This window comes from Salmo salar, chromosome ssa07, assembly GCF_905237065.1.
Source record: "Salmo salar chromosome ssa07, Ssal_v3.1, whole genome shotgun sequence".
Classification (NCBI taxonomy): Eukaryota; Metazoa; Chordata; class Actinopteri; order Salmoniformes; family Salmonidae; genus Salmo; species Salmo salar.
The window spans coordinates 29,490,748-29,510,033 of record NC_059448.1 but is presented as its reverse complement, the minus strand read 5'-3'; the positions used below and the strand labels follow the sequence as shown (position 1 = coordinate 29,510,033).

The 19,286-nt window shown below is 42.7% G+C and overlaps 1 protein-coding gene across 2 annotated transcripts in view; it reads left to right on the top strand.

Moving 5' to 3' along the window:
* The window catches only part of arhgap36 (Rho GTPase activating protein 36), a 96,037-nt gene extending 76,762 nt beyond the window's left edge, over positions 1 to 19,275 (top strand). For both annotated transcript variants that reach the window (XM_014207436.2, XM_014207435.2), the window contains exons 4-13: positions 4,813 to 4,898; positions 5,105 to 5,317; positions 7,816 to 8,026; positions 8,264 to 8,319; positions 8,919 to 9,069; positions 9,207 to 9,355; positions 9,730 to 9,909; positions 10,349 to 10,437; positions 10,734 to 10,948; positions 18,932 to 19,275. In XM_014207436.2, the coding sequence (XP_014062911.1) occupies positions 4,813 to 4,898; positions 5,105 to 5,317; positions 7,816 to 8,026; positions 8,264 to 8,319; positions 8,919 to 9,069; positions 9,207 to 9,355; positions 9,730 to 9,909; positions 10,349 to 10,437; positions 10,734 to 10,948; positions 18,932 to 19,263 (1,682 nt within the window). In that variant the 3' untranslated portion in view covers positions 19,264 to 19,275. The remainder of the gene's footprint in view (positions 1 to 4,812; positions 4,899 to 5,104; positions 5,318 to 7,815; positions 8,027 to 8,263; positions 8,320 to 8,918; positions 9,070 to 9,206; positions 9,356 to 9,729; positions 9,910 to 10,348; positions 10,438 to 10,733; positions 10,949 to 18,931) is intronic.
* The last annotated feature ends 11 nt before the right edge of the window (positions 19,276 to 19,286 follow it).

Below are 19,286 nucleotides of genomic sequence, written 5' to 3'. Positions count from 1 at the left end.
GAAATTTTGTGCACAAATTTGTTTACATCCCTGTTAATAGAAATGTCTCCTTTGCCAAGATAATCCATGCACCTGACAGGTGTGGCATATCAAGAAGCTAATTAAACAGCATGATCATTACAAAGGTACACCTTGTGCTGCGGACAATAAGAGATCACTTTAAAATGTGCAGTTTTGTCACACAACGCAATGCCACAAATGTCTCAAGTTTTGATGTAGTGTCTAATTGGCATGCTGACAGCAGGAATGTCCACCAGAGATATTGCCAGAGAATTTAATATTAATTTTTCTACCATAAGTCGCCAAACATCGTTTTAGAGAATTTGGCAGTACGTCCAACCGGCCTCCCAACCGCAGACCACGTGAAACCACGCCAGCCCAGGACCTCCACATCCGGCTTCCTCAACTCATTGGGATTGGCTGGGCCTTGCTGTGCTAATGCTCAGTCATGTGAAATCCATAGATTAAGGCCTAATTTATTTCAATTGACTGATTTATTTTTATGAACTGTAACTCAGTAAACTCTTTGAGTTTGTTGCATGTTGCGTTTATATTTTTGTTCACTATAGTTATAGGTCGCCCTTTTTCTTTTATTCCTGGCTTTATCAAAAAATTCAGCAAACGGAAATACACAATGGACAAAAAAAAACATTTCTGTCCCTTCATCGCTCAGCCACATAATACCAGGGTATATCTGGTGGGCTTTCTGGAATAAGGACAAGCGAATATTGTGGTAAAAATGGCAATAGAGGATAAAATGAACATCATTCTCTATCTCTTTGAGGTCACAATAGTTACATAGTCAGTCCTCTTCCATTTCACCACAATACCGATCTGTTTCAATAGCAGGGGCAAAATGCAATATCGCTGATTTTACCTGTTTCAATAGCAGGGGCAATATCGCTGATCTTACCTGTGCCCATAGCGATCTTTCTTTTGCTTTTAGGTAGGTTGTACATAATATATCTCTCACACACAAATGCACTCTTAATCAAACAAAAGGTTCTCAATTTGGAATTGGGATTAATTTCCTTCACCCATTTATTTTCATATTGCCATTTCAGTTGTTTTTAATAGCGTCTATGTCTTCCTTAATTTGGTTTTCGTACAAATGTTCATAGTTAGACTGTTGGAAAAGCTCAGGACCCTGGGACTGAACACCTTCCTCTGCAAATGGATTCTGGACTTCCTGACCGGCCTACCCCAGGTGGTGAGAGTAGGCAACAACACCTCCGCCACGCTGACCCTCAACCTCCACCCCCCAGGTGTGTGTGCTCAGCCCCCTCCTGTACTCCCTGTTTACCCACAACTGTGTGGCCACGCACAACTCCAACTCCATCATCAAGTTTGCTGACGACACGACGGTGGTAGGCCGCAATGGGGAGGGTCAAGAGCTTCAAGTTCCTTGGTGTCCACATCACTGAGGACTTAACATGGTCCTCTCACATCAACACAGTCGCAAAGAAGGCACACCATTGCCTCTTCTCCCTCAGGAGGCTGAAACTATTTAGCATGGCCCCTAAGATCGTCAGGAATCTTTACAGCTACACCATCGAGAGCATTCTGACTGGTTGTATCACAATCTGGTATGGCAACTGCACCACCCTCGACAGGAAGGCCCTACAGAGGGTGGGGCGGACACCTCAGCACATCACTGGTGGTGAGCTCCCAGCCATATGTACATGCTAGGCGGTATCTGAGAAAGACTGAAAAATTGCCAAAGACTCCAGCCACCTGAGGCACGGACTGTTCTCCATGCTCCCGTCCAGCAGACAATACCGGCACATCAAAGCTCAGACAAACAGACTCCTAAACAGCTTCTATCCCCCTGGCCATCAGACTGTTGAATGGCTACTGCTCTCCCTCTCCCACAGACTATACACACTGACTCTATGCTCATCCACAGCTCTCTACCCACTCAAACACACACACCCTCACTGTCACTCTTACTCACACACACATACACACACTCACAAACATCCTCACTCCCACACTCTACTGACGCCACAAACTTACACCCACACGCACACGACCCCTCACACCTACTCTGCTGCTGCTGATTGATTCGATTTATTACTACCATTACACTGCTGTTCATTGATTATTGATTTCCATTAATATCTATCTATTTATCCTGCTACTGGTCACCATTACCCCTGTTTACATGTACAGTGCTTTCATAAAGTATTCATATGCCTTTATTTTTACCACATTTTGTTGTGTGACAGCCTGAATTTAAAATGGATTAAATTTAGATTTTCTGTCACCAATCTACACACAATATCCCATCATGTCAAAGGGGAATTTTGTTTGTTGAAAGTAAAAAATGTAAAAACCAAAAATAATGAAAAGCTGAAATATATTGAGTCAATAATTATTCAACCCCTTTGTTATACCAAGCCTAAATAAGTTCAGGAGTAAATATATGCTTAACAAATTACATAATAAGTTGCATGGACTAATTCTGTGTTCAATAATTGATTTTTGAATGACTACCCCATCTCTATACCCCACCCCAATTATCTGTAAGGTCTCTTAATCGAGTAGTGAATTTCAAGCACAGATTAAACCACAAAGGACAGGAAGGTTTTTCCAATGCCTTGCAAAGAAGGGAACCGATTGGTAGATGTGTAACAAATATCCCTCTGAATATCCCTTTGAGCATGGTAAAGTTATTAATTAGGCTTTGGATGGTGTATTAATACACCCAGTCCCTACAAAAATACAGGCATCCTTCCTAACTCAGTTGCCAGAGAAGAAGAAAAATGCTCACCGATTTCACCATGAGGCCAATGGTGATTTTAAAACAGTTACAGAGTTTAATGGTTGTGATATGAGAACAGAGGATGGATCAACAACATTCTAGTTACTCTACAATACTAACCTAAATGACAGAGTGAAAAGAAGGAAGCCTGTACAGAATAACAAATATTTCAAAACATGCAACAAGGAACTTTAATAGTACTGCAAAAAAACCAAAAAAAAAACGTTTTGTCCTGAATACAAAGTGTAATGTTTGGGGCAAATCCAACACAGCACATCACTGAGTACAACTCGTCATATTTGCAAGCATGGTGGCTGCATCATGTTATGGGTATGCTTGTCATTGGCAAGGACTAGGGAGTTTTTCAGGATAAAAAGCAATGGAATATAGCTAAGCACAGGTAAAATCCTAGAAGAAAACCTGCTTCAATCTTTTTTCCAACACACACTGGGAGACAAATTCACCTTTCAGCAGGACAATAACCTAAAACACAAGGCCAAATCTACACTGGAGTTGCTTGCCAAGATGACATGAAATGTTCCTGAGTGGCCTAGCTGCAGTTTTGCATTAAATCGACTTAAATCTATGTCTAGTTTTGAAAATAGCCTTCTAGCAATGATCAACAATCAACTTGACAGAGCTTGAAGAACTTTAAAAAGAGTAATGGGCATATATTGTCCATTCCGGATGTGCAAAACTCTTAGAGACTTGGCCAAAAAGACTCTGTGAGCTGTAATCACTGCCAAAGGTGATTCTAACATGTATAAGAGCAGAAACTATACCATGAAGTCCAAGGAACTGGACATAGATCTCTGGGATAGAATTGTGTTGAGGCATATATCTAGGGAAGGGTATAAAACAATGTCTAGAGTGTTGAAAGTTTCCAAGAGCGCAGTGATCTCCATCATTGGGAAATTGAAAAAATATAGAACTACACCGACTCTGCCTAGGCCTAGCCATCCGACCAAACTGAGCAACTGGGCAAGAAAGACCTCGGTCAGGGAGGTGAACAAGAACCCAATGACCACTCTGGCAGAACTACAGAGTTCCTTGGCTGAAATGGGAGAATCTGCCAAATAACAGTCTCTACGGCACTTCACCAATCTGGGCTTTAGGAGAGAGTGGCCAGACAGAAGCCACTCCTGAGAAAAAGGCACATGACTGCACACCTGGAGTTTGCAAAAAGGCACATAAAAGACTCTGAGAGCATAATTCAAAACATTCTGTGGTCTGATGAGACAAAAATGTAACTCTCTGGCCTGAATGCAAAGCAAAATGTATGGAGAAAACCAGGCACAGCTCATCACCTGTCTAACACCATCCCTACCATGAAGCATGGTGGTGGCAGCATCATGCTATGGGGATGCTTTTCAGTGGCAGAGACTTGGAGACTTGTAAGGATAGAGGGAACAATGAATGGAGCCAAATACAGGCAAATCCTTGTTGAGAACCTGCTTCAGAGTGCAAATGACCTTAGACTGGGGCGAAGATTTGCATTCCAACATGACAATGACCAAAGGTATACAGCCAAAGCAACGCTGGAATAGCTTCAGAACAAGAATGTGATAGTCCTTGAGTGGCCCAGCCAAAGCTTGAATCCCATTGAAAATATGTGGAAAGAGTTGAAGATTGCTGTTCACTGCCGCTCCCAATCTAAGTTAACCGAGCTTGAGAAAATCTGAAAGGAAGAATGGGAGAAAATCCAGATTGTGCAAAGCTGTAATCACCGCTAAAGGTGCTTCTACAAAGTACTGACTCATGGGTGTGAATGCTTATGTAAAGTAGATATTTAATTTCCAATAAGTTTGCAAACATTTCTAAAAACATTTTTCACTTTGTCATGATGGAGTATTGTGTGTCGATGGGTCATAAAATGTCTATTTTGAAGTTTGGCGTTAGGATAAGGGTTAAGGTTAGGGTTAGAGCTAGGGTGAGGGTTAGTAGATAGTTGAAATGCAATATCTGTCCCTCCCTCTTTCCTTCCCTATCTATCCCAATCTCTTTTCCTCCATCCATACCTCTTTTTTACCTTTTCCATCACCCCACAGAGACAGCCGCCAAGGCGTTTGGCATCCCTCTTTCGCAGGCGATAGCCAACGACCGGGCATACAAGCAGCGTCAGGATGCTCTGAAGGTTTTTGTTGTTAATCTACTTTATTAGATTGTTTTACTGTGAAGTGTAAAAAAAATAAAAATACAGAAAACAACATGTATCCAAATACAAGTGTAAAAACCGCACACTAGAAAATACACTTTTACTTTAGGTCTATTTACTGTAAAGTGTGTTGTGATTGATTATAAAAGCATTTTAAATAAAGTTGGATTTGATTTGCTCTGAAGGAGAGCCGGAGAGACTGCCTTGATCTAGAGGCCAGCGTCCTGAGGTTCCGGGCTGAGAAACAACAGCAGAGCAACGGGAATAAACCCCTCTGTAGCACGGCTTCATCGCCCTTCAGTGGTGCTACATCCTCATCATCATCGGCAGCACTGGCATTGCACAGCAAGCCACTCTCACCCAGGTTCCTGGATAAGAAAGCTAGAGTGCAGAGACGGGTGAGTTGGAGAGCGCAGACACACACACACACACACACACACACACACACACACACACACACACACACACACACACACACACACACACACACACACACACACACACACACACACACACACACACACACACACACAGAGAGAGACACACACACACAGATTCAAGTAGATGTAGATGCTTGTTTCTATGTCTGGGCTTTACTTTGGTCTGAAATATGCGGACCTCTCTTTGGCTAACAAAAGAGCAGTCGAACATTCAACAAACATTTGTCAACCATGACTTATCAACTTCAAACTACGGTTTCAAAACCTGACCACGCTGACATATCTCCTCCAAGACAATCAAACATTTCTATTGTAGGCATTGGGCACTTGAACGTACTAGCCAGCACATACCGTAGTCCTAAGAACTGTGAAATACTGTGACGTAGGTGAAACTAATCCAAACATATCTGTTCAAAAATACATCTGAGTTGTTTTATTTTAACAATATACCCAACTTCAACAAAAATCTGTGGTGTAGAAGTTCACCGATGACTATCAGTATTACTCTCTCAGAACCTCGACCCTGGCAATCAGTGTTGACATTGGAAAATGAAAAAAGGTCTACAACCCAAATGGCACCGTATAGTGCAAAAGTAGTGGAATAGGGTGCCATTGGAGACACACACAAGGGAACATTCAGTTAAATCTGTCTGCCTCTGGCTGTCTCTCCATCACAATCATTCGCACTATCAATTCATTTTCCTGGTATGGAGTCAGACCGTTGTTTTGCTACAGCAACACAGTCAAATTATTAGCAGAGAAAAAACTGTGTGCACATGCCTGCATGTTATTGTCGTGGGTGTAGGTGGCAGGGAAGTCAGGTGCAGGAGAAACCAACTTGATGTAATTGGAGTAGTTTAATAAGATAAAAAACAAACTCCAAAAACCAACGTACATAAAAATAACATGGGTAACAGAACCCGTTGCACACCTATACAAAATACACGAAACACAATAACAGCAAACAATCTCCGACAAGAAGATGAGGGGAAACAGAGGGTTAAATACACAGCATGTAATGAATGGGATTGGAACCAGGTGTGTAGGAAGACCAGACAAAACCAATGGAAAATGAAAAATAGATCAATGATGGCTAGAAGACCGGTGACGTCGACCGCCGAGCACCGCCCGAACAAGGAGGGGCATCGACTTCGGCAGAAGTCGTGACGGTGCATGCATTTGGGCGTAGTCTCTGTGTGTGTATTTAAGTTGAGCTCCTGCTGTGTTAATGTCTGTATCGTGCTGTGCTCTAACCTGCTGTCCTGCTGGGTGAGAGCTCAGACACACTGTCATTACTAGCCAGGGTTAGGGGACCTGATACTGTATTTGTTTTCACTTAGTGTTTGTCTGTAGTCATTCCACGTCAGAACAGAATGAAGGGATAGAGACTAGAGGAAGGGATGTTTGAGACTACTGAGATGCACCCTTTAATTAGGGCCTAAACCAAACATGACCAATTTACTGAATGTGCTGCCAAATGTGACAAAGGCAATAAGAAACAGCACAAACAAATCTGGGACCAAGTTACTCATGCATAACTTGAATTATGTGTAATAAATGAAGTATTGATGTTGATGGGAGGTTTGTGTGTGATTGTAATTTCTATATCTAAGAGATAGATACAAGAAAGTTGAGTTGAATAATAATTTGGTGTAGCAACCCCTTTTTACATTTCTGATTCAGATTTACTTGGAAAACTGAAAAACCTTGACACACACAGGTTATATATATATATATATATATATAAGACTCCCACTACTGGGAAAGATGGAGACACAGAAGAACAGGAAACAAAGGGAACGCAAATAAATGGCAGACAAATAAATAACTCATATAATTAGTCATGAGAACACTGTCCTGAAAAAACCCAGAACATTTTGCCCAAAAATGAAAATTGGAAAACTCCATTTATATAATTTCTCTTAATATAAAATCTACCTCATTATGTTACCCAGGAAAAATGTCATACTAATCCCAAGATTAACTGGATAGTTTTGCAAGAACGTTTTCATGGCAACTGGCAGAATTTTGTTACATGATCAACTTAATGGAAATCTTTTTTGAAAGCCAGGAAAAATATTGTTGAAATAATTTTGCTTTCCCTTTACTTTTACCCCCTTCTCCGTCACCCTTCTGTTTATCCTCTCACTCCCTCGTTCTTCTGTTCCTTCACTCCCTCTCCTTCCTTCTCATCCATACTTTCCTAATGTTCCACTCTCCTTCCCTCTGTCACTCTCTTCTGTCCCTCACTCTCTTCTGTCCCTCACTCTCTTCTGTCTCCCTCTCTTCGTTCCTACTATCTTTTCTCGCCTACTCTTTTCTCATCCTTTTCCCCCTCACCTCTGTTTTCTCACTCTCCCTTTTAATCAACTCCTAAAGGTTTTGTGAAACTTGAACTTGAAATGCTTAATCTCTCCCTCCCTCCCCTCCTGCCTTCCACTTTCTCCCTCCGACAGGGTGGCCTGTCAGTGGACTCCATCTCAGATCTTGTAGAGAGCCAGTCCCGCCTGCTGGAGGCGCTGCAGCTGTCCCACCCTGCAGAGCTGGAGCTGAAGAAGACTGCAGCAGGTGCCGGGGGGCGGACCCAGACCAAGTTGAGCCTCAACCCCATCTATAGACAGGTTCCCCGTGTGTTGGAGAGGTGCTGCTGCCACATAGAGAGACACGGTGAGACACAGAGGTCTGCTGATGTGACTATGTTAGCCCGTCTAGCTAAAGCTTAGGCATTAGCTCAGGGGAAACCAACGTAAGTCTTCCGGACTCAAGCAAGGTTACTCATCATGCGAGTGTGGTTCATTGAACCATCTCTCTGACAATTATAAAGTGTCAAATATATGGGATAGAATATCGAGAGATCTTGCTCTTTCACAATAATCCGAAGTGGCTTTCTCTCCTTCTCCACAGGTCTACAAACTGTGGGGATCTTTCGTGTTGGGAGCTCCAAAAAGAGAGTTCGGCAGGTGAGTCTTGTTGCTCTCCACGCATAAATGTTAAATGTCTTCAACATTACAATTAGCTCTCCCCTGGTTTAGACCTATTTACTAGCCAGTGTGTCGATGTACATTTGCTCTCCGTATTACACAAACGTTAGCCCAACTACAGCAGAATTGTGCATTACCTTCACTTCATACAGTAGTTATTTATCCCTACTCGGTAGTACTAGCCAGTGTGTTGATGTTGTGGCAGGTGTACTTCTCTTCAGCTGTGTACTTTGTACTCAGGGCCGTTGATCCCTGTCATTTCCTGTTTAAAAAGAAATGCGTCACATGGGAAACTGACCTTATACTTTGTGTGTGGCCGGTGCATGTGAACTTATTTGTTGATGTGTGTGTGTGTGTGTGTGTGTGTGTGTGTGTGTGTGTGTGTGTGTGTGTGTGTGTGTGTGTGTGTGTGTGTGTGTGTGTGTGTGTGTGTTGACTCTCACATGGGTGCTGCCTCGAACAGTGCGTTCTTGTGTATCTGTTGCCACTGCCTTTTAAGTGTGTGTGTCTGCTCGTTCTAGTATGTGTGAGTGCGTGGGTGTTCTGATATGGTGCTGATGTGTGTTTGCCCCACCTAGCTGCGTGAGGACTTTGACATAGGGACAGACGTGTGTTTGGATGAGGAGCACAGTGTCCATGATGTAGCGGCATTACTGAAGGAGTTCCTCAGAGACATGCCTGACCCTCTACTGCCAAGAGAGCTCTACGCTGCCTTCCTACACGCCAACCGTAAGGCGCCCGCGCACAGTAACCCATACGACACACACTAGCCATACGAATGCAACCGTTATCATTTTCTACCTGTAAATTCACAACGTGAATTTATGCTCAACAAGGTCTCCTCTCTCTCTCTCTCTCTCTTTCAGTTCTGCGAGGGACAGACCAGCTCCTGTACCTCCAGCAGCTGCTCTACCTGTTACCCCCCTGTAACTGTGATACCCTGCTCCGCCTCCTCACCCTGTTACACACCGTACAGAGCCATGCACAGGACACCACAGGACCACAGCACCAGGAGGTTAGTCCCAATGTGGGGAAGGAGGGGGGGGTCCGTGTTTGTGTGTCATGGGACTGTCTATCATTCTGTTCATCTGTCCATATTTCTTTCCCTGTCAGTTTGTCTGTTTTATCTGTCCGTCGTCAACACGTTACCTTCTCTCTCTCTCTCAAGAGGAGAGCACATAATAGATTTTGGGTTGTCTTAACCCTCTCTCTCTCCTGTTTCGGTTTCTCTGTTTCACCGGACCCTTTCTATATTATATACTGTCTCGTAACACCTCTCTCTTCCTGTAGCTCTACACTAACTAGCCTAGCCTACACAATAGGTAGACCTAATATGCGGTCTTTCCCCTAACCTCTCTATCCCTAACTCATCCCTCTCTTTACCTGCAGTTCCCCGGCAACAAGATGACAGCAACCAACCTGGCAGTGATCTTTGGTCCCAACCTGCTGCAGGGGGAGAGGGGCGGAGGGGACAGGGAGATGAGTCCCCATGCCATGGGCATTGAGGACAGCGCTGCCATCATCAACGTCACCCTTCACCTTATACAGAACTACAGGCGACTGTTCACGGTAGTTGGAGTGTGTGGGTTGGGGGGGGGGGGGGATTTCAGGTTAAAAAAAAAATTACGGATAGCCAGGAGCACACTCCGACACTCCGACATAATTTACAAACGAAGCATTTGTGTTTAGGGAGTCCGCCAGATCAGAGGAAGTAGGGACGACCAGGGATGTTCTCTTGATGGGTGTGTGAATTAGACCATTTTCCTGTTCTGCTAAGCATTCGAAATGTAACGAGTACTTTTGAGTGTCAGGGAAAATGTATGGAGTAAAAAAAGTACATTATTTTCTTTAGGAATGTAGTGGAGTAAAGGTTGTCCAAAATATAAATAGCAAAGTACAGATACCCCCCAAAAATCTACTTAAGTAGCACTTTAAAGTACTTTACACCACTGTGCGGGTTAGCATGCGCGAGCGTGTGTGTGTCACCCTCCTGTCCTCCTCTCCCCAGGTGTCAGCAGAGCTCCAGCAGGAGGTGCTGATGAGTCTCATCCAGACAGATCCTGACATCATCGACTATCTCCTCCGCAGGAAACTCAGGTTGGTGTCCACTTCAGGGCCCATATTTACAAACAGTCTCGGAGTAGGTCCATATATTCTTATTTACTATGATCTAAAAGGCTAAACTGATTCTGGATCAGCACTTCAGTCGTCTTTGAGTCTTAATGTTGTGTGTTTATTGAGTGTGTTTCGATATCTCCATTTGTGGCACTGCAAGACTTTTTGCAACGCGGATAATAAAGTACTCTAATCTCTACTCCCTCTGCTTGCTCTCCTCCCCCTTTTTTCTCTCTCCGTTCCTCTCCTTCCTTTCCCCTTCTCTCCTCCTCCCACAGTGGCAGTCACCTGACGGTGGAGACGGTAGACACAGCGGGGGGTCGGCGGGACACGGGGGCATCTCTGGACTCTGTAGGGGCGTCTAGTGGTAGCCTGTCGCCCCTGGAGCCCCCCTCACCCCTCTTCAACCCCGACGAGCCCGGGGACAGCAGGCTGACCACAGAGGTGTTCCTCAACCTCGACGTCCTCCAACGCCACCATAACAACAAGAAGCGTAAGTCATCGAGTTTAGGTTTAAGATCAGGTTTAAGATCAGGTTTAGGTTAAGGTTTGGATTTAGGTTTAAACAGCGTCCTGGATGTCTTCTGACACCACCACAACAGGAAAAGGAAGTGACTTATTCTTACAGGGTCCCACTTCTTTTATTACACCCATAGCAGGTAGACACAACCACAACAGGAAAGTTAAGTCACACATACAGTATATAAAGGGTTGAATTTCAATTACAATACCATCAGCAGGTATACTACACTGAACAAAAATATAAACGTAACATGTAAAGTGTTGGTCCCATGTTTCATGAGCTGAAATGAAAGATCCCAGAAATGTTCCATACGCACGAAAAGCTTATTTCTATGAAGTTTTGTGCACACAATTGTTTACCTACCTGTTAGTGAGCATTTCTCCTTTGCCAAGATAATCCATCCAGATAATCCATCAGGTGTGGCATATCAAGAAGCTGATTAAACGTCATGATCATTACACAGGTGCACCTTGTGCTGGGGGCAATAAAATGCAACTCTAAAATGTGCAGTCTTGTCACACAACACAATGCCACAGATGTCTCTAGTTTTGAGGAAGTGTGCAATTGGCATGCTGACTGCAGGAATGTCCACCAGAGCTGTTGCCAGAGAATTTAATGTTAACTTCCTTAATAAGCTGCCTCCGACGTCATTTTAGAGAATTTGGTCTCACAACTGCAGACCTTGTGTAACCACGCCAGCCCAGGTCCGCCACATATGGCTTCTTCACCTGCAGGATCGTCTGAGACCAACCACCCGGACAGCTGATGAAACTGTGGGTTTGCACAACTGAAGAATTTCTGCACAAACTTTCAGAAACTGTCTCAGGGAAGCTCATCTGCGTGCTTGTCGTTCTCACCAGGGTTTTGACCTGACAGCAGTTTGGCGTTGTAACCAACTTCAGTGGGCAAATGGTCAACTTCAGTGGGCAAATGGTCAACTTCAGTGGGCAAATGGTCAACTTCAGTGGGCAAATGGTCACCTTCAATGGCCACTGGCACGCTGGAGAAGTGTGCTCTTCACCCTGGAGAAGAATCCCGGTTTCAACTGTACCGGGCAAATGGCAGTATGGCGTCATATGGGCGTCATATGGGCAAGCAGTGGGGTTATGGTATGGGCAGGCATAAGCTACGGATAACGAACACAATTGCATTTTATCGATGGCAATTTGAACGCACAATGATACGTGACGAGATCCTGAGGCCCATTGTCATGCCATTCATCCGCCTCCATCACCTCATGTTTCAGCATAATAATGCACGGCTCCATGTCGTAAGGATCTGTACACAATTCCTGGAAGCTGAAAATTTTCCAGTTCTTCCATGACCTGCATACTCACCAGACATGTCACCCATTGAGCATGTTTGGGATGCTCTGTATCTACGTGTACGAGAGCGTGTTCTGTTTCCCTCCATTATCCAGCAACTTCGCACAGCTGTTAAAGAGGAGTGGGACAGCATTCCACAGGCCACAATCAACAGCCTGATTAAGTCTATGCGAAGGAGATGTGTCGCGCTGCTTGAGACATGGTGGTCACACCAGATACCGACTTATTTTCTGATCCACGGCCCTACCTTTTTTGTTGTTGTTGGTATCTGTGACCAACAGATGCATGTCTGTATTCCCAGTCGTGAAGTCCATCAGCATCTAATGAATTTACTTCAATTGACTGATTTCATATGAACTGTAACTCAGTAAAATCGTTGAAATTGTTGCATGTTGCATTTATATTTTTGTTCAGTGTACTTAGCGGGACAGGAGTCATCAATATTTATGGGGTCACTACACCTTTATGAGCTCTGTTGGTATGCAACATCCAGCTAGGGTTAAAGTTAGGGTTATGGTTGAGCCGAGGATGTGCTAGGGTTAGGATAAGGGTTGAGCCGGAGTGTAGACCTAAAGCTAGAGTTGACCCGGGGCGTGGACATTAAACTAGGCTTAGTGTTAGGGTTGAGCCGTGGTGTGGACATGAAGCTAGGGTGACGGTTAGGATTAGTCAGGGTGACGGTTAGGATTAGGGTTGAGCCGGGGTGTAGACATGAAGCTAGGGTTAGAGATAAGGCCAGGCCATGCACCACAGGCTGAAATTAAATGTTTGCATCTACCTATCAATTTTGAGATTTGTTGGTATTTTGGTACATTAGTATTTTCCCAAAAATTATAAACAATATAATGGATGCAAATTTATATTTTTGTTAGTTTATCATACTACTGTAATTAAAAATGTTATGAATTTTAACCACTTTAAAATGGACACATCAATAATTTCAAAGCTCACTATATTGAATTACACAACGTAAAAGCCCATTTCATAGAGAATGTTACAAACTGGACTATATTTAGTAACTTACTTTAAAGAGATGGTGAATGGGTCTAAGTAGGGGTTTGTCATTTGGTAGTCTAATTTCAGTGTACTTGTCTTTAACTGCCATTTCTTGAAAGTCAGACTCTTCCTGCATTTTTTAGTCTTCAGAAGCATCTGCATTCACCATATTTTGTGTGGCTATGCTTAGATATATTCTCCAGACTGGAGACAAAGCCTTCTTCACTCACGCCGCCAAACTTGACTGACTGTCCTACCGATCCTCGACTTCGGCGATGTTATCTACAAAATAGCTTCCAATACTATACTCAGCAAATTGGATGTAGTCTATCACAGTGCCATCCGTTTTGTTACCAAAGCGCCTTATACCACCCACCACTGCGACCTGTATGCTCTAGTCGGCTGGCCCTCGCTACATATTCGTCACCAGACCCACTGGCTCCAGGTCATCTATAAGTCTAGATAAAGCTCCGGCTTATCTCAGCTCACTGGTCACTATAACAACACCCACCCGTAGCACGCGCTCCAGCAGGTATATCTCACTGGTCATCCCCAAAGCCAACACCTACTTTGGCCGCCTTTCCTTCCAGTTCTCTGCTGCCAGTGACTGGAACGAATTGAAAAAAATCGCTGAAGCCTTACATTTCCCTCACTAACTTTAAACATCAGCTATCTGAGCAGCTAACCGATCGCAGCAGCTGTACATAGTCCATCTGTAAATAGCCCACCCAATCTACCTACCTCATCCTGTCACGAGAATTTTCAATCCCAATGATAATAACTAACAATTATTAAAGCTTTGACTAATTCCCTAGGTTTGTAAGACCCTGGGTTTAATAATAATTAGGCAAAGACTCAGCTTATGCAAAAGGTTCGTACAGTTTATTCATGAGAACGTTCTGAAGTCCACAATACAAAGACATGCCATTTTATAACTCACTCCCTACTTACGCACATACCTCCACACAAACAGTAGATAGCCTACGCACATACATACACACAAACAGTAGGTAGGATGTATCCTTCTCCATAGTTCTCACCACTGTTTATCACTACCAAACTGCCAGTTCCATTCCCCCGAGATTAGAGGAACCTTGAAAGGACTCCCTGTCCTATCGTAAGTTTCTCAGAGTTCTAGCCAGGTCAGGTCATACACAGTTTAATTGTTCTCGGTATCTTCTTAGTCACACACACACACACACACACACACACACACACACACACACACACACACACACACACACACACACACACACACACACACACACACACACACACACACACACACACACACACACACACACACTTCTCTCCCTCACATGTCTCTACCGAACCTTATTGGACTTATATTTAGTACTTTAATTATTCATTATACATGCTACATAAACTAATAATCACTAATAGTTACGTTTCAGGGTGGAATTCTTTAATCATTACCTTTAAGCATATAAATTCCCTTATCACATCCCCATATTGTTTTTATTTATTTTGCTGCTCTTTTGCACACCAGTATCACAACTTACACACCATCATCTGCTCATCTATCACTCCAGTGTTAATCTGCTAAATTGTAATTACTTTTCTACTATGACCTATTTATTGCCTTACCACGTCATGCCATTTGCACACACTGTATATAGACTTTCTGTTTTTTCTATTGTGTTATTGACTTATGCTTGTTTATTCCATATAACTCTGTGTTGTTGTTTCTGTCGCACTACTTTGCTTTATCTTGGCCAGGTCGCAGTTGTAAATGAGAACTTGTTCTCAACTAGCTTACCTGGTTAAATAAAGGTGAAATAAAAAAAGACTGGCTCAGAGGGAATTGTTGATATGTTGTAAATGTTTTATTCTAGATAACATTTCCTTTGGTGAAAAATGTGCCAAAAATGCATTTTACGTATGTTTTTGTATTTTACAGATAGCAAGATGAAAAATGTATTCATCCACAAGCCACTCTGGACAAGTCCTGTCCTGGAGTGTGTCTTAACAAAATTAAACCAAAATATTTAAGCTGACTTCATCCAGTGCCCAGAAAAATAGATTTGCGTGATATGCAAATATGGGCATATTTACTGAACATGGCCTTATTTGCATATTCGAATAAAATATTTCCCCCAAAATAAAAAATAACATTTTTTTTATTTTTATATTTCTGTAAAAGTTGATTGTGATATGATTAAGATTAAAACGTAGTTTTTTTGTGGGGGGGTGGCATCAAACCATCCCCAAGCAAGAGGGCGCGAGTGGGGAGAGGTTTAAGGATATGGATGAGGCTTGTTGAAATCCATCAATGAAAGGCTTGCCAAACTTGGTATCTTGGATATACTACAAGAGGACATCAATGCATTATGTGCCAGTCTAGAATTCAGCCAATGTCAGATTGATGATCTAAGGAAAGAAAACACAGTGCTGAAAGGTACTGTAGACTTTATTCATGCAAGGTGGAGGTGGTGCAAAGGGGGAACAAACAACTTAAAGAAACCTTGCTTGATGTACACTGTCTATAAACTAATATTTTCAGGGATACCGGAGAATGACAACAGAGGCTGTGAGGACACTGTCCGAGACTTTATGTCAACTCAACTGAAACTGCCCACAGATGTCGTGCGTGATGTCACTTTCTCCAGAGTCCTTAGTGTCCCCTTTCTCCAGAGTCCATAGAGTGTCCCCTTTCTCCAGAGTCCATAGAGTGTCCCCTTTCTCCAGAGTCCTTAGCCTTTTCCCAGAGGCCTCTGGGAAAAGGCCACAGGGCTATTATGGCAGGTTTTGAAAATGTTAAGGAAATGGCAAAGAGCAGGGGCAGAGAACTCAGAAACACTGATTTTGGAATGAATGATCACTTCCCCCACGGAGATCAATGAAAGGAATAGGAACGGTCGGGGTGTAGCACTGTACATTCAGAATCATATACATTAAGGTCATCCCTCCTCTTAAAAGGTATGTCAAATAGAGGCAATATGGGCTCAAGTACATCTGCCTCACCAGGCATCCATATTGGTAGGATGTGTGTACAGACCTCCTAGCTCTAAGGTGTCATATCTGGATGACTTATGCACTGGGTTTGACCAGACCACAGTAACAGAGATGTATTTATCTTGGGTGATATTAATATCAATTGGAAGGATCATAATAATTCAAATAGAACTAAATTAATGAGATATCCCGAGAACTGTGGTTTGAAACAAATGGTTAATGATACTATTAGATCATGAACTAAGTTGGGTCACCGTTCAGACACATGCATTGATCTAATCTTCTGTAGTATACCATTGCAATGCTTAACCAAGAATATGCATATCCTTGCTTCAGGGCCTGAGGTACAGGCATTTAGATTTGGGTATGTCATTTTAGGCAGAAATTTAAAAAAAAGGGTGATCCTTAAGAGCAAGATCAATGCCAGTGGGCTGGACAGACCAAAATATTGTGGCCATAACCATGAACACCAAGGTTCCAAAGAAACCCCCAAGGATTTTGGTCAAGAGAAATGTTAAAACATTTCATCATAATCTATTTCAAAATGATTTGGCTGCTGCACCCTGGGAGCTGATTTATCTAGAGAATGATTTAAATCACGCTTCAGAATGTTTTATTGATTTGCTCACTGAGGTAACGGACCATCATGCCCCAGTAAGAAAGAGTACAGTTGGGGCTTGTCCATTTCCATGGATTGGGTGAGGCATTTTCTAAACTAGAAATTGATTAACAGAATTATAGAACACCACATAATCCTGCAGTTAAATTCAATCGTAAGAAAAAAAACTTTAGTTTACAACAATGCTTTTATTGATTGTAAAAATGATTCTAAAAAGGTATGGAATACAGTTAAGGGCTTACTTGGTACATCTATCTCATCATGCCCATCTAGTGTGGAGGGTGACGGCAGAACAATAACAAAACCAGCTGATATTGCCAATCATCCTATTGAAGTCATTGCCCAATGGTAAATTTGGTTATGATCTTATGGATAACGTTTTACTTCGCTATGCTTTACCCAGAATGCAGCTCCGCAGAAGTACATATTTAATTGGATCACTGGAAAAGAGGACATTTCCAAATATATGGAAGCATGCTAAACTGTGTCCAACCCTGAAAGACAGCAAAGAACCGATTACTCCTGCCAATAGTTGACCAATTAGTCTACTCCCTCCACTCAGTAAGATATTGGAGGGTATTGTGAGTGGACACACATGGGAGTACATGGAAAAGAATGATTCTGATCACAGCCAATCAGCATGCTTATTGCAAAAACAATTCCACTACCACTGAATTGGTTGACATGACTGACCAGAGGCTCAATGCTATAGACAATAGCAGGTTTGTGGGTGTACTACTTTTAGATTTTAGTGCATTTCATTTTGTGGATCATGAAATAATTTTGACAAAATGATTTCATTATGGGTTTAAGGAGGCAGCATTGAATTGGGTACAGTCATATCTAACTGACGGGAAACAGTCCACCTATATCAATGGGTCGTTTTCTTCCCCTTATGCTTTAAACTGTGGAATACCGCAGGGCAGCTGCCTTGGGCCACTTCTTTACTTAATATATACCAACGACCTTCCTTATGTCTTATCTGAGACTCAAGCTACTATATCTGCAGATGAAACTACAATTTATACAGCAAGATAATCGGTTCAACAGGTTCTACAAGTAGATCTGGGAAATATCAGGGAGTGGGTTTGCTGGAACAAACTTGTTTTGACCGCCAAGAAAACCAAGGTTATGTTGGTCTGTTCCACCAGGAAAAGGCCAACACAGAATGGGATACAATTAAGTATGGAGTGAGTACAAATTGAGTGTCAGAAACCAAACTACTAGGGGTCCAGCTAGACAACTGCTTAGCGTGGTCGTCTCAAATAACTCAATGTAAAAAAAAAAGAATAATAATAATTACAACTACATGCACGATCAGAAGGATAGCTAAATATTTACCGGGAAAGATTCTTAAGCAAACAACCCAGGCATTAATTGGGAGTCAGGTGAACTACTGTTCTGTGGTCTGGAGACATGCATCAGCAAGTGAAATTAGGAGGATGCAGACTGAACAGAACAAAGCAGCAAGGATTGTTTTTAGGTAGAGATATGATTTATTCTGTTGTAGTCATGCACAATGCTCTTGGGTGGTAATTCATCAACAAAATAATTGGAGAGAAAAAAATGGTTATTTTATTACACAATGTACACCATTTAAAACAGCCAAACTCCATTCACAAGAGTATTCAGTTGGTAAGAGACAGTCATTCAGTAAATACTAGGAATAGATTGTCCACCAGCTGTGTTAGACATGAAAGAAAAATAGGCAAAAGAACATTTCGATTCAGAGCAATAATGAAATTGAATCATTTATCTGAGCAAACCAGAAACCTCAATAAATACTTTAGAACCATTTAAATATAATAAATTGGAAGGTTGTGCAGGACTATGGTAGATGAAGGAATCAATCTATATTTTCAGACTGTTTAGAGTATTTATCTGGTCAATATGTCAGTGTCTTATGTCTGTAACAGTGTGTTATGTGAAAATGTGATCGTATTATAACTTGTATTTTAATGTTTAAGGACTCTTGGAAGATTAGTCCAATTCAGGACTAAAAGAGATCCTAATAAAATAAAATCTCTCCCTCACCAGGTTCCAACGAGACCCCGTCCAAGTCCATTGGTCAGATGAGACAGTTCCACTCCCACCACAACCTACTGAGCCTGGCCCAGCCCTCCAGTAGCTCCAGAGTCCACCCAGAGGACAGCCAACACCATGCCCAGGAACGGAGGGCTCCGCTGGGCGAAGGTCTGAGCTTCAACCTGGGGGCTGCCTCATGCTCCAGCCTGGGAGGACAGGGGGAAAACAGCATCTGGGTGAGGCAGACACCCCAGGAGGAGAAAGAGAAACCCTCTCCTAGTCATACAAGTCATTTTTGGGACTTCTTCACAGGCAAGGGCTCAGGGTCTGAGACCATGGTATGACAGGATAGGGGGGGGGGGTGCAG